At 34.0% G+C, this 16980-nt stretch overlaps 1 protein-coding gene across 1 annotated transcript in view; it reads right to left on the bottom strand.

Annotated features, from left to right (window-relative positions):
* Positions 1-416: 416 nt before the first annotated feature.
* Positions 417-16980, bottom strand: part of LOC115890335 (ATP-binding cassette sub-family G member 1) — a 51640-nt gene continuing 35076 nt past the window's right edge. Inside the window, exons 5-12 of the mRNA XM_030910528.1 lie at positions 15345-15583; positions 13509-13634; positions 11515-11621; positions 7823-7991; positions 6802-6902; positions 6530-6685; positions 1525-1730; positions 417-945 (exon numbers count right to left, since the gene is read on the bottom strand). Coding sequence (XP_030766388.1) covers positions 804-945; positions 1525-1730; positions 6530-6685; positions 6802-6902; positions 7823-7991; positions 11515-11621; positions 13509-13634; positions 15345-15583 — 1246 coding nt within the window. The 3' untranslated portion in view covers positions 417-803. The remainder of the gene's footprint in view (positions 946-1524; positions 1731-6529; positions 6686-6801; positions 6903-7822; positions 7992-11514; positions 11622-13508; positions 13635-15344; positions 15584-16980) is intronic.

The following is a 16980-nucleotide window of genomic DNA, read 5'->3' as shown; positions in this document are numbered from 1 at the left end:
TTAACATTCCTAATTTTTGAGTAGAAATTTGTCTATGAATTTATAAATGTAGAACCCTTCCAAACCAAATCAAATCAAGGGTAGAACTATGTAGAATGTGGATAACATAGGAGGTTGCAACACTGCAAGGTTTAGATACACCGTAGACAAATCTCGGGTGAATAAACAAGTGGCACTAAAAAGTTTTTTCAAATTTCCCGGAAAATGTCAAGAAAAATTTTAAATTTTCAACATTTTTTTTGCAAAAAAAACCTCATAGGCGTGTTTCTGGGGTTGAACTATACTACCAGTTAAAATATTTGCACTTATTTCTGCGTATAATAAACAAGGGTAGTATATAATTTAAAATAAAACCATTTATTTTTTCTTAAAAAAAACTGATTTATTCTTATTTTACCTATAATAATAAATAAACATAAGTAAATACAAAAACTATATTACAACCTCTGTATCAACAAAAAAAAATCAACAACACAGCCTCAAACAGAAAATTAATCAATGAAAAATGGCATTAACAAAAAAAATAATATCACATTTCATATATGGTCACGATATTTAAAACATTATTATGGAACTAATACTAATATATACATTTTAAAGTCTAGTATTTCTAATCTACTGCATTGAATGTCCCTTTTTTCTATTTTTTTTACTTAAAACACAACTTAAACAAACTAAAGTCAACCTTAATTAAAAAATTAATAATTTATATAAATACAACTATTTTTATACGATATTTTTGTCATTTAGGCACTATATTTAATTTTGTCCCATAATGTAATTTAATAAAGTAAAAAAAATCACTAACGTAATGAATGTAATTTGTATTTTAGCACAACAAAGGCTCCTATTCTCAAAATAAACCAAAACAGCACCAAAGCAATGACATCATTGCCGAATTGGTCTGGTTTGACAGCGATGTCTTCAAGGAACTTCTTGGGGTATCTGTAAAAAAAAACAAATTAATTTAAAGTATGCTTTTATACAGTATGAATACAGTTACACTTTGTATATAGGTATGTAAGTATGTGTATTTTGTTATATCTATATGCACAGGGACCAACAATGAATGAAATACCATATGCTCGAAAAAACGGCGTCAGCGATGGTTATGAAATGAAGATCGCTGTCATTTTATATGTAAAATTAAATGGGAATGTCATCGATGTTCAATTCTAAGCTAACTGGACGCCGTTTTTTATCATACGGTAGTTGGCAATACTTGGATAATAGTGGGAAATTCTAACTAAATCAAAATAGCCAACTATTTCCATCTTGTTTTTTTTTCTCGTTTTGTAAAAAATCCTTCGCCATAGTGTCAAGTAAATTTGAATTTCTTACAGAAATTAATACTTTTGAATTTCATTCTTATTATGTTAAAGCACCGCAGATATACAGAGTGTACGAGAATAAAAAAATAAGAATATAAATATGTGAAAATTTTATAACAAAACATTTTTTTAATAAAAAGCTCGTAATTTTCGATACACTGTATATCCAAGCAACTTGTTTATTTTTTCTTACTTATAATGACAATATTGTTCTTCAGGACAGTCCAACGTTTGCCTGTTTAAACCGAATATAGCTCCAACCACTCCTTCCAAACCAAATCGAAGATAGGAGACGTAGCTTCCCCAATACAAGTATGTTGGTAAGTCTTTCAGACTAACTCCAAAACCAGCAAACATCATCATGGGTACTGTGAGGATTGGACCAAGGAAAGTACCATTCTACAACCAAGAAAAAGGTATATTTAAGATTCATTCAAAACCTTCAAATTAGTGGTTTCAATTAGCGTAGAAGTTTGTTTCTCTAATTTCAATGTCAGCATTCAGAACGTCTAAATTAGTGGTATAGTCTATAAAATGAATAACTTTGAATTTTGACCGTTATTTTTTACCAACATGGCATATATAAAATCCCTTTGTCAAAAAAGTTACTGATATTCTTTAAATTGAGTGCCTGAACTAGCCTGAACGAATCAGATAGGTAACTCTTTTTTACTTTCGTGAAATAAAAAAGGAAAATAATAAAACAAGTGACAATTCTTCCTCTTCTTGCAAAAATCAACACGAAATGTCATAATTGACAAAAGTAAAATGTCATCAGCTTTTGACATTTCTAAATATTAGACCAATGCCGTCTCTATTAGAACAGCCACGGAGCGAGATTTATGACGTCACGCTAGTTAGATAATACGCAAGAAGCATAATTATTCCTCGTATTTTTGGTTTGTATTTTAAAAATGATATAGTTTACATGAAATATACATAATATACAGTTAATAAATACAATATAATATATACCTATTTATTGTAATAAATACTTTGGCTAATAAACATGAACCATACAAATGCAGCAAATGTTTTACAATATACAAATAATGAATAGGTGGTACATAAGATAATGGGTAAAATGTAAAATATATTTTAAATTTTGGGGTTCGAAAATCGATCTAATTTAACAAAAATCATTCAATATCTACTAATAGTGATGTATTATTATTTGCATTCACAAAATTTATTTATATATTATAATGTTTACTGCAATTAATAAACTAATATACACTTGTCAAAAGATGACCACATATTTTTTAAATTATTATTCTTAACACAAAACTATCTACATTGACTATGGAGTACGATTTCAGTCATATTGTAAAACATTTGCTGCATTTGTATGGTTCATAGTTTATCTGCCAAAGTATTTATTAATATAAATAGGTATATATATTGTATTTATTAACTGTATATTATGTATATTTCATGTAAACTATATCATTTTTAAAATACAAACCAACAAATCGAGGAATAATTATGTTTTTCATGTATTCTACAACATAGTTATTAATCTGTAGTATCTAACGAGTGTGACGTCATAAATCTCGTTACTAGGCTGTTCTATTAGAGACGGCATTGCGTCAGCATGGCCGCAAGTTGCTAACCTAATAAAATTAACACTAGAAAAGCCCGCGGGAACTGTCAAATTCAAAGTTATTCGTTTTACAGACTATAGTTGTTTTCAATCAGTAGAAAAAGTTAACAAATTTTTAACTTTTTACACTAATTATATTTCAAAATTAACAAATAATGGCATTGTGATTTTTGATTACTCGGCTAAAATTTAATATTTTTTGATGATTCAAAGTTCATTTAAAAGGTATAATCAATAGCTATCATTTTACTTCCTAGCTAGATAGATAGATACTGAGTTGGTGGTTGCAGAATCAGCTACTGGTTTTAGCCAGTACCCAGGGTCGCGACGGGGACGCTTCTGCATGACCCCCGTTTCGTTTTTGTTTTTTTTTTAAATGTATGATATACCTTTTTTATTAATTTGGCCGTTTTGTATATTTTATATGTGTGTTTTTGTATTTCTTATTTTTTTTCATATACTAAGTTGGATATGAATAAATAAATAATTGTTGTTGTGTGACTGACTCACTGATTGATCACGATCCTGCTCAAACCACTCAACGTAAGAAGCTCAATTTTGGCATACAGGTTGATTCTAAGGTGTAGAGGTTCGATAAGAAGGGATTTTTCGAAATTCCAGTTCCAAGGGGAACCAACGACCCCTCAAATATTACAATATTTTTTATTTAAAAACGGTCAAGTTTCCGAAAAAACGCTTAAACACGTATATTTTATTTTGTTTTTTTACATATTTTAAGATTTTTTAAAAATGTATACAGGGTGGTTCGAAAAATCCGGTCATTGATTAATCACGATCCTGCTTAAAGCGCTTGATGTAAAAAGCTGATTTTTGGAAAACAGATTGACTTTAGGGTGTAGAGGTTCGATAGGGAGGGGTTTCTCGAATCTCAAATTCCAAGAGGGTGAAAACGCCCCTCAAATATTACAATATTTGTTATTTAAAAAACGGTTAGTCTTTCGGGAAAATGCTTGGACAAGCATAATTTATTTGTTTTTTTTTACATATTTTGAAATTTCTTAAAAAATCATACAGGATGTTCCAAAAAGTTGGGTAATTTCTTAACCACGATTCTGCTTAAACTGCTTGACGTAAAAAGCTTATTTACTCTCTTTTAGCTTGAGAGTCACAGACACATTTGTTTCTATATTTTTAAATTTTAGTCACACGAAATTTGCATAGAAAATGCTTAGACGACAATTATTACCAATATTATACGCAGCGAACTCACTGTCACCAATGGCCCTGTTCTCAGAAGAATCCCTGACTAGTCAGCGCGATTCTTATTGGTTGAAATGTGTAGAAACCAGACTAACAATCAGGTTTCTACGCATTTTAACCAATGAGAAACGTGCTGACTAGTCAGCGATTCTTCTGGGAACAGACCTAATGCTGTCTGGTCGAATATTCAACCGCTTTCGTTAACTTTTCGCGCCAATTCGGCCAGCGTATAGATATGGGTGATAAATGGCCAAAGCGCGTATAGAAATAAGCATAACAAACAAACAGGGCGATAATACACTTCCACGCGACTGATTACTTGGTTAAATTAAAGTGGTCGATTTAGCGACCAGCAACTTATAAAGGGTTAAGTATAATTTTTGGTATGTATAGCCTATTTCGATAAAATCTCATAGTCTATTGTACTGCAAGAAAAAAAATTGTGTATATTACTACCTTCACAAAATGTTATTTATTGTATGTAAATATATGTTCGTTCGTCTAAAACACACCTGAAGGTATTTTTTATGTTGTTTTAGTGAATATAATATTGAAAAGATGTGTCAACTATGCATACGGTTAAAATAACAAGAATATAAATAGGAAAATTGTGCAGTATTATTAGTTGACAATTTGACTTTCATCATTACGTGAGTCTTTTCGGTTATAGTACTTCCAAAGTCAGTTGGAATAGTTTGAAGCTCTTAACTTTGGCACCGCCTTTGTAGGCATGGTCTGCACAAAGAAATTGAAAGTCTCAAACCATGGGCGCCGGACAGGGGGGGCAAGAGGGGGCATTTGCCCTCCCCTGGATCATTGAAACAATAAAAATAAAAGCTATCTTCTTACATCCATCTGTAAAAAAAATAATCATTATTATGAAATTGTTAGGTGTTTTTTTTTCCAGTTTTTCCAATAATTACCACATTTTTTATTATTTGACAGGTAAATAAGGAACAGGTAATTATTGGAAAAACTGGAAATCGTCCGATTTTCACCAAAATTGGTATACACACTATTTTGAGGTCGTAGATTACGAATCTATTGTTTTCTTGGCGGTCTCTTATCGTTTTTCAGAAAAACGGAAAATTATTTCAACATTGAATTTTTCTTTATTTCGGCCCTATAAAGTAATAATTTCACTATATTTTCATTATATTATAGTTTATCTAAAAGCCACACTTGATTGGGGATAGAAAAGTGTCCAACATTTTACTGAAAAACACTTTTCTTAACAAAATAGCAAAGAAAATTGAGACCAGATGGAAGTTTGACATTTGATATATCCTTCTTTCTCTCTCCTATGTAATAACAGAGACAAATATATTCTAGACCAAATCTAGAAATTTGAAAATTTACAACGTTGCCATATCTTCTATTTTTTCGGGTGATTAGGGATTTTAAACAAATTACCTATTATGAGATCAACAATAATTAAATATACACTTATATCCACAAAATTACGCGGAAGAGTTTTGATTGCATTGGTTTTAACTTCTTTGCGGAGGGGGTTAATCTTTTTTTAGTTAATCTAATGATATAACAACAAAAGATCAACACCCTCTGCATGGAAGTTGTAACCAATGCAATCAAAACTCTTTCGTGCAACTTCGTGGGTATAAATAGTCAGATCTCGTTGGTAAAATAGCAGTTATGGGAAGGAGCCGTTCTTCTGGCGACCGCCTTTCGTAATTCCAGAATGAGCGAAAAAAACACGCTAAATTTAGGTTTAGCATTGACAACGTTGCTTTAAATGCCAGAAACACATAAACTTACTTCGGGTTTCTCTTATTACCGATTCTGAACCGTCCTAGAACTGTGATGCGTACGCGCAGAAGGAAATACGAAGACATTATTTCATTTGCGCATGTGCTGCAGAGTTCTTGGACGGTTCAGAATCAGTAATAACAAGAACCCGAACAAAGCTATAACCTAACATTTTCAGATTGTTTACAAATTTATTTTAGCAAATTTTCCTCTATTATGCATAGAATTGGTTAAAAAAGTAACAGAAAATAGCAAAAACATTATTGATTATTGAAAACCTAACAAAATATGTGCTAGAAAACCTTAAAAATATGAGAAATTAAGAAAAATTGTGAAAAAAAATATGAGAAAAACTGAAAAACGGTAAGAGACCGCCAAGAAAAAAGATTCGTAATCTACGACTTCAAAATAGGGTGTATACCAATTTTGGTGAAAATCGGACGATTTCCAGTTTTCCCAATAATTACCAAAAATGTCAATTTTTTATTCATTTTTACCTTGCCCCCCCCCCTAAATTTCATTCTTCCGGCGCCCATGTCTCAAACCATTCCAACTGTCTTTGGAATTATTACTTTATTTGGATTTTTACTTTGGATTAATTACTTACCACTACACTGAAGTAGGCACCCACTACAAGTCCAAAACTTTCAGCTACAAAAACTACCAAAGCGCTGCTAACAAAGAACATCGAAAACCTGACGATTTCAAGCGGCTGTGCTGTCATATAGTACACAATGGTTGTGAAAATAAAACAGCAGAATATCTACAAAGAAAGAAAAATATCAACATTACCTAAGGTAAGAATACACAGAACATTAGAGGATTTATATAGATTTAAATTTTTTATCATTTATTTTGATATACTAAAAAAGTTCTTACTGATAATGGTAGATCAATCAGCGTGACAGAAACGTAGTACATTTTCAACGAGTACCATCGGTTAAAATGTTCCTTGATCAGAATGCTTAGTTCGGTAGGGACTGGAATGCAAAAAAATACTTTATTTTCTGTTTGTTTTAATCTTTGAATAAGAAGACTAAGGAAGGAGCATAATGCTATCCATGTATTCATGCATGGTGGGCGGAAAAGCCACCATAAAAGCTCTCTAGGGTGGGGATCCTTGACAGTTCTGTTTGACGATTCATTTGACACATTTGAATTTGATTTGAAATTTTGTGGATTTGTCAGTCTTTACGGAGCTTATTTTATGTTATTTATTATTTATTCTACTACTGATAGTTGTATAAAGATAGTAAATCTAGATGGAAATTGTGGCAGAACTTAAATTAACAGTGACACTATCGCGATTTATCGAAAAAGACTCTAAAATAGTTGGTTGTGTAGCGTGCGGTAGATCTCGGCAAAAATTGAGTGAAATAATAGAACAACTTTTCGCTAGTAAGTGACTATATAATATACATACGTGTAGCAAACCGATCATTTACGAAATTCACTTAAATTAACTAAATTATATATTTTTCTTGCATTTTAGCTTTTATTTATTACTTGTGAAAGATTAGATGTCAAAGAATTTAGATACGTTAATTTGACTTACCTGCTTCAGTAGCGTATCGGATGTTTGTGTTAAATAAATACTTATTATAACTTATCTATTTTTATTAGAATTATATATTTTTATAACAATTTTAATAACTACCAACATTTATTCACAACTTAAAATAAAACAACAAATTATTGAGTCTACCCCACGTCTACCCTACATCATAGTTTTACATTTTTTAAATAAAATTAGAACGACACTGATAAACCGGAATTTAAGTCGGCCATATTTGAGGCCCATCGCGGTGTACCTAAGATTTTTGATATGCTCCTTCCTTAGTCTTCTTATTCAAAGGTTTTAATTTTAATTATAATTTTAACTACTTTAATTAATGCTTACAAGTTAAGATCGTCAACATCATTGGTGTGAAGGTATGGTGCATAAGTATGGAAAATAATAAATTGTAGTTGTCAAGTACTTTAGAACCATCTGTGCCAGCGTTTAGGTATAACGTTCCTAACATCAGGGCTGTTATTATATTTACTCCAATCCTCATGTAAGTCATTGTCTAAAACAAAAAAAAATATTTGCATCAATTTCAAAAGATATTTTTCATCACAAAGCAATCTACTCATCATTTCTCTAAACAGCCAAGAACAAACCGAGTCTTCACGCCCTTTCACCGCGGACGAAGTGACAGAAGCTCTGAGGGACACGAATGCGGGAAAGGCACCAGGGCCTGATGGAATCCATCCAGAATTCCTCCTGAACAGCGGTAAATATACAATAAAATGGCTAGCCCATTTCTTTACGAACATCATGGAAAAGGGAACCATTCCGAGCTTAATGAAAAAGTCCAGAGTTATCGCCATCCTCAAACCAGGTAAGCCAAATGATGACCCTAAAAGTTATCGCCCAATAGCACTGCTAAGCGCAGTCTATAAGCTTCTTGAGAGACTCCTCCATAATAGAATCGGGAGCAAAATAATGGAAAGGGTCCCCATTGAACAAGCCGGTTTTAGACCAGGGAGAAGCTGCACAGATCAGATCATGTCACTCACAACCCATATTGAAGCAGGCTTCTAGGATAATCTGAAAACATCAGCAGTATTCGTGGACCTCTCTGCAGCGTACTACACTGTGTGGAGACATGGACTACTCTATAAGCTTTACCAAACAATTCCATGCAAACAAACCCTGCAACTCATTGATAACATGCTTACTGGCAGGGTTTTTCGGGTTATTTTGGGCAGCAAAATGAGCTCTCCAAGGACGCTTAATGACGGTCTCCCGCAAGGATCTGTCCCGGCCCCGCTGTTCTTCAACCTTTACATCTCCGATATGCCCGAAACCAGATCTCGGAAGTTCGGCTACGCGGATGACTGGGTACTAACCATGCAACATCGCTCCTTTGGGGAGACGGAGGCAACCCTCTCCTCAGACTTGGCGAGCCTGGGAACATATTTCCGTAAATGGAGACTGAGACCGAGCCCCAATAAAACGGAGACGGCGTGCTTCCATCTCTCTATCAAGGCAGCGAATAGACAGCTCCAGGTTTACTTCGAGGATACATTACTGCGCCACAATACACACCCGAAATATCTTGCCCAAGTAGCATTTTCACGACTTGCGACCACATGTTTACTAAACACAACGTTGGATTAGTTACAAAAAATAGTTAGCTCCCTACCTTGGGTATTAAAATAAATTTAAACGTTTTTATAACGTTGTGCCTACGTTGGACTAGTACTACAGCAAAGTAGAAGCTTCTGCGACGTCGAATAAACGTTGTCTTGTAACCTTTTTTGCTTAAGTGATCTTTAGGTGATTCGGACAACGTAGTTACAACGTTGGACAATATAGAGTTTTCCGACGTCAGTTTCAGGACCTATTCCAACGCTATGCAAACGTCGTCTGTTTTACTAATTCCAACGTTGTTTAGATTTCCTTATTCTTACGTTGGTAGGACGTCGAGTCACTACCTTTTTGCAACTGTATTGAACCATAACCTTAAATCTTAAATTTTCACTTCATTGTTCTGTTCAGTCAGAGAGTTCAGTGCTGTTTTTGGTTTTATAAAAAAAAACTTAATTAAAATGGGACATAAGAAAGGTACATATAAAACTAAATTTAAATATACATCGACATATATTACCGATAGATTATCCACTCCCTCGTTTATTTAGATTATAGAGGGCGGCACAAGCTAGACTCTAGGATGACTAAATTAGGCAATCTTGCGACTAGTATACTACCTGTTAAGGCCGAACTGCGACTTTATTAGTCCAGTATGCGACTACTCGAACTACTCCATCTTAATCTCCAAAACAACAAAGTGAAAGCCGCCATGTTGTTAAATAAGAAAATGTTTCGTTTCTAAAATAGCAATTCCTGCTTTTTGAATACATTAACTTGAAATATTTGACCCTAAAAAACACGCGGAAACAATTTTTTCGACTGCGAATAAATTATTCTCATTTTACTAAAAAAAAATTCAAGAAAATTTTTAAAACTTCTTTAATTTTAAGGCCCATTAGTATTTTTCAAAGTAGAAACAATACATTTATCAATAAAGTTGTTTGCGTTTAACTTTTTGCCTTGGGTAACGAGTTACAGAGTCGGTTAAAGTGTTTCGATAATTATGATCTTCAAACATCCTCCACACTTAAATACTTTTGTTTTGTTTTCCTTCACTGCCATCTGACATATGTCTCTAACTAAATCATAAAAATAATATTTTTACTATAATTATCCCAATTTAGGACAAAACGCGACTTAGACGCCATATTAGTTTTGTATTTCTGTGAATTAGGATTTTAAACAACGTTGCAGTTTGTACTAAATTAGGCTTCTAGCCAACGTCGGTATCCAACGTCGTTTCGACCCAAAAATTTTTCTCCATACTAGTGCAGACTAGGGTTGGCACGAGGTTGTGCCGACGTTGCGCCCCGACGTTTGGTCGCGTGACACAACGTTGTCCCGACGTCCAAATGCTGCTTGGGTGGTGTCACCCTAGATAGGACACTGACCTATAAGAGGCACCTGGAGAACACGGCTGCGAAGCTGCGAACCCGGAACAACATCCTTCATAAACTATGCGGTACCTCATGGGGCTCTACCGCTGATACACTAAGAACCTCAGCACTTGGGCTAGCTTACTCAACTGCAGAATACGGCGCACCGATCTGGCTCAACAGTGCGCATACCCAAAAGGTAGACACACAACTAAATGAGACCATGAGGATAATCAGCGGAACGCTAAAATCGACTCCTACCGATTGGCTCCCAATATTGAGCCATATACCTCCTCCAGATTTCCGGCGCAAGGCAGCGCTTCTCCGGGAATATAAACGTATACAAGGCAACCCTCAACTTCCCATACACTAGGATACGGATAAAGCATGCAGAAACAGATTACGATCCAGAAGACCACCTATAAGAACTGCACACGTCACAGTTTGACCCCATAGACTCTTGGGAACGAAAATGGACAGACAACCGTCCTCCGCAAGGCAGAAATCTTCCGTGCATAAGAATGAAACCTCCTGCCTTCGAACAGTCCCGTAAAATATGGACATCACTGAACAGAATAGGCACCAACCATGGCACATGCGCGGACTCATTACACAAATGGAGTAGGGCGCAATCTGCGATGTGTGACTGCGGAGCGGAAAAACAAACCATTCTACATATGGTGATGGAATGCCCAAATACAGCATATGAGGGAAACTTTGACGATTTCCTGATGGCAACTGACGCCTCAATTGACTATATATACAATTTAAATGTTTGTTTGTGAATTGGAATAGTTTTTATAACTTTTATGCATTTTATGTCATGTGCAGCCATACGATAAATAAATAAATCATTTCTCTTAACCTCATCTCAAACACTAAAATATTTGTATCAAAATTAAATCTTCAAAATGTTTCTTATTTTATCTCTAAATGACCACTCTCTGTTAGACTTAGAGAACATTATATCAACACAATAAAAAACAACGTCTCCGAAACCCAAAATTGCAGACTATGCTTAACAAATCAAGACCTAATTTAAAAAAGAATTGTTGAAATACTATATTTTTAACCTACCTGATCCCTTTTCAGTTTTATGTAACCTCTTCTCATCAAAACTCGGAGTTGATTCAACTTTGAAGTGGCTTGTAGTTCACCTGAATCGTCTTCAAATATCGCACTGCCTGAAAAAGGTTAATTTCATTTATTTCCATATTATTACAGTTTATTATTACAGCATGAAAAATAAAAAACACTAATTCACCAATATACACACACCGGAAAAATCTAGGGATATCATTTTATTAAAGTTAAAAATAAATGTTTTGAATAAACAACCACATATTTGTAGGCCGATTCTTTCTACTTCGATTGAAACGAAGTAGTCACACTAGTTATTTCTAAATTTGGGATATTTGCAGAAGTGTTTGTGCATTTTTTGTCAAATGTATAAAAAGCACCTAGCATCAATTGTTCGAATTTAACCTGTACTGGCTATGTTTTTATGATAACTGGCCAGAATTCATTCAGATAACTCTGTTTAGTATTAAACGACATTATGGAGCGTAGACATCTTAACAGAGACGAAATGCTAAGGGCCATGGGTATGATCGAAGCTGGAATGCGCCGAATCGACGTAGCTAGAGCATTAAATACAACGCAAAGTGTAATATCGCGATTAAGTACACGCTACCGTGAAAGTGGTGATGTTGCTGAAAGGCACGCAGGGCGACATCGCATTACTACCCCTCAGCAAGATCATTTTTTACAATTAAATGCTCGACGCCGACCGACTGTTACAGCACCAGAGCTTAGTTTAATTCTCCAGGAAACACATAATGTAACCGTTAGTCCTGACACTGTTCGCAATAGATTAAGAGAGGTCAACTTAAGAAGCAGACGCCCCTGGAGAGCTCAACCCTTAACGAGAGGAAATCGAGAGGTACGATGTTTGTGGGCTCAAGATCATGTTCAGTGGTCGAATGAACAATGGGCCAATGTTCTCTTCACGGATGAGTCACGCTTTGGAATTCATCCGGATTCGAGAAGGCTTAGGGTATGGAGAGAACCAGGAAATCTTATTCGGTTGGATCATGTTCAGGAAGTGCACCCTTATCAAGGTGGAACAGTTATGGTCTGGGGAGGAGTCCAGTTAGGCCGAGAAACCGATCTCGTTTTTCTTGGAAGGTTTCTAACAGGAATCACATATCGTGATTTAATTCTTGAGCCTGTCATGTTACCATATGCCAATGATTTTGGGAGAAACTTCATTCTCATGCATGACAATGCACGGCCTCATACAGCCAGAGTGGTAAGTGAGTTTATCAATGCTCATCAATTAAACATCTTACCCTGCCCGGCACAATCTCCTGACCTCAACCCCATCGAGCACGTATGGGGCGCGGTCCAAAGAAGAATTTTGAGAATGGGTATGCCTCGTGAAACTCGTAGGGATCTGGTTCAGGCCGTGAATGCAGCGTAGCAGGCTGTACCTCAAGAAGAGATCGACAACCTGATCAGGAGCATGGAGAGACGACGTGGGGCTGTAATGAAGAGTAGAGGAGGCCATACCCTTTATTAAGTAAAAATGGTTTTATCTTTTTTTTTAATTCACAGTTTAGAATAAAAAAAATGTGTGTATTTTTTTGAGTTCAATAAAAATCAAGGTAAATTTGAAAAATTCGGTAAATTTCGCATTTTTATGTCCAATACGTCCTGTAAACTATTTGTTTATTTTAATTTTATTATATCAGAAATGCAAATAATAAAATTACTGACGATGGCTGGATAAAATTGTAATATCCCTAGACTTTTCCGGTGTGTATATATTTTACAATTTTACTTTAACCACTAAACACGCGTTTCGCTAACCATGTTAGCATCATCGGCAGATGTTTAAAACTCTTTAATTGACATAAACAGTTTCAATCATGCTGCTGATGACACTAATAATGTTCGCAAAACGCTCGTCCAGTGTTAAAAGTAAAGTGTTTTGATTTATTGTGATTAATTAGTGTTTTATTTCGCTGTTTCTCTATTTTCTGAAATTATTTCGTTTATTGAAAACTCACCAGTACTTCCTGTCTTCAGTAGTTTCTCTGGATATTGAAAATATGTCAGGCTTTTACCATTTTCGCTTTTAGTCACCATGGTGTCTATTTTTTCTGGACCATATTCCTCGGAAGCTAATTCTATAACTGTAAATATAAAAAAATACATAATTTTAGCATGCTGAAGACATACAGGGTGGTATATCTAGTTGTACACTTTATTTGGAAAGTATTTTTACATTTTTAGAGTTGTTTAAATAAGTTTAGATGATACTACAGTATTTTGGATTTTTTTTTTGGATTTTGGAGACGGCTCCTTAGAATTGTTAAAAAACCTTTTAAAAGATAGATCACATTGTGTTGTCATGAAACGAGGAAGTTTAAAACAAAAATCTAGTTATACTCCTATGATTTCTGGGGTTCCTCAGGGATCTATTTTGGGGCCACTTTTATTTTCGTTGTATGTGGCTGATATGAATAAGGAAGTACAGTTTTCGAAATTGCAGCAATATGCAGATGATTCTCAAATTTATTGCAAAATAGATATTAATAATTTGGAACAATTTCAGTTAAATTTTAACCACGATCTGAATAAAATTAATAAATATGCTCTGGATCATAATTTGAAATTAAATGCCGGTAAATCTTGTGTTATAGTATTTGGTAGTGATATAAACAAAATTACAAATACGGCTGGTAACATGAATATCCATATAGATAATGTTGCGATACCCATTGTTACAGAGGCTAAAAATCTTGGAGTCTATTTTGATGCGAAGCTTTCTTTTCAGGCACATATAACTACTAAATTAAAGGCTGCTTATATACGTTTGAAGAATTTTTCATCTCTGAAGAAATATATACCATCAAAGAAGTATCTTTATATTTGATTACGGCGATTTTGTTTATGGTACATCCATAAACGCTAGATTCTCTAGAAAAATCCAAATTCTCTAGAAAAATCCAAATTTCTTTTAACATTCCTTTTAGAAATCATATAACGCCACATCTTAAAAATTTATCTGTTTTATCCATGACTAACAGACGACAATTTCATTTAATGACATTCATTTATCGAATTTTAACTACAGAACAGCCTCCCTATTTGTTCTCATTATTTCACTACGTTGACCATGCTCATTCGACTAGGCAAGTGCATTATTTTAAAATTCCTCAACACCGAACAGCTAACTTCCAAAAATCTTTCAGTTTCATAGCGCCACATTTGTGGAATAATATTTCTAATAACTTTAAATTTCAATCCTTTACAGATTATAAAAAAAACAAATTAAAAATCATTTACTAAATTCGTGAAAATTATAATATATTTGACTGATTTGTGAGGTTCTTGTTCTTCTGATATGTCCGTTATTGGTTGCTGTTCCGGATTTTACACTGTTTCGTTATGCCTCTCTGCTTATCTCCGTTCATCCCTGATAAAATTATATTTTATCTTTTTTTGTTTATTTATCTGATTTCTGTTTATTTTTGTAATGTAATTTATTTCTATTTTGTCTTTGGAATCGCAACACTTTGGCACTTTGTGTCTTTGTATCGGTTTTTTAATCGCGGTGCGATCCCTTTAGACACACATTTATTAAGAATAGTAAAATTATTAAATTATTAATCTGTAAAACGTAATGGGGTCCAATAAAAAATTTGAATTTGAATTTTGAATTTGAATTTGATGCACAAATCTGGTTTTCATGGTCTACTTGTAAAATAGTCTCTTTATACAGCAACTGGTATGGGGTTTTTAAAGAATATCAATGATTTTTTGTTATTTTTCTATCAAATTTTAAGGAAAAATTGACGACAATGTCAAGTTTCACAAAATTCAATAAATAAAAAACTTACCATAATCTGCTGGGTTGTGAAATTCGGGACATGGGAAACCAACATCCCTGAAAAAGGACACCATTCTTTCTGTACCACCCTGGTAAAGGCACCTTCCCTTAGCCAAAACGTAGACCTGATCGAAAATTTCGAACAGTTTTGCTGAGGGTTGATGGATCGTGCATACTATGGTTCTTCCTTGTCTTGCAAGTACTTTCAGTAGTTCTAGACATTGTTTACAAGAAGAACTGTCCAATCCCCTGGAAATATAATAGGCATAATGTAATAAAACAAAGAAATAATGCAATACAATCGGAAAAAAAACGGTGTCATAGACGGCTGAGGAATCACAATCGACGATAAGTTTGGCTTCTTTATTTTTAATGGCCCTTGCTGCCTATTGGCCGTAAGATGGTTGTGATTTATTTTTATATTGAGTAATTAGTATATTGTATTACTCCAAACAGAACATGCTATTTTTGTCATACGCCACAAATATTTTTTTAAGCAATTTCAAACGTTCCAAATAATATAAAAAGATTTAAAGTCATACATTGTATGTATGTATACCGGGTGTTGCATCGTCGGACGGGACATAGGAAATCCCATGTAAATTTTAATGGGGCAATTATTGGCTTCCCTAATTATTTTAAAGAATAATTCTATTTAGGTGTATTGAAGAGCACTAAACCCCACATTCAAAAGAATAACTTTAGATATTTTTGATTAGCTCGTTTACGAGTTATCGCCGATTTCTTTTTAAATATTTCTCCTTTCCTATGGCCCTGTATTTACTTATGAGCATCAGTCAAGGTAAAAGATAACTGTCAAATGAAGTTGTCATTTCAGAAATTTACCTATTTAGTGCTTTATTGTTATTGAAAACTCATTCCTACATCGGAAATCTTAAAGATGTATTTATAAATACAAATTAATATGAATTAAAGTAAAATAAAGTAATCAATTACTAGGTTAATTATAGTATTATTACAATATTCAATAACTTATTAATTTCGGTACTATTAAATTGTTAGAACTTTAGGATTTAAGATGTTCAAATATTCCTCCATCGACTGCTAGACAATAACCCAGACGATTATAAAATTCTCTTCTTACATTCGCTAGTTGGTAAACTGAAATTCTATTGCATTCGGCAGAAATAGCATATTTTAACTCGTCTAGATTTGGGTATTTTTTATCCTTGTATAAACTGTTTTTTAAATGGCCCCAGAGAAATAAATCATTTGGCGAAATATCAGGAGACCTTGCTGGCCAATTTACTGTATGATTTAGGCTAATAACGTTTTCGTTAAAACTATTGTCTAAATATTCCCGAGCAGCCAGGGTACCTTGTGCCGGGCAGCCATCCATTTGGTACCAAACTTCCTGATTTTCCCTAGCGGCATCATGTAAAGCAGGTAAAATATTATTTTCGAGTAGTTCCAAATAATATTCTGCATTTAAATTTCGCGTAAGAAATAATGGCCCGATAATATTTTGTCCGAATATCCCTGCCCAAACATTTACTTTCTGTGGATATTGCGTCCTTGTTTCGACAAACCTGTGTTGGTTTTCTTTGTTCCAATATCGATAATTTTGAACATTGGGTTCATTATTTAAGGTAAACGTGCATTCGTCAGTGAAACATATGTTTATT

Source organism: Sitophilus oryzae, unplaced genomic scaffold, assembly GCF_002938485.1.
Source record: "Sitophilus oryzae breed Bouriz unplaced genomic scaffold, Soryzae_2.0 scaffold_863_pilon_pilon, whole genome shotgun sequence".
NCBI lineage: Eukaryota > Metazoa > Arthropoda > Insecta > Coleoptera > Curculionidae > Sitophilus > Sitophilus oryzae.
Note: the sequence above shows the minus strand (reverse complement) of the source record. Positions and strands in the feature narration are given on the sequence as shown.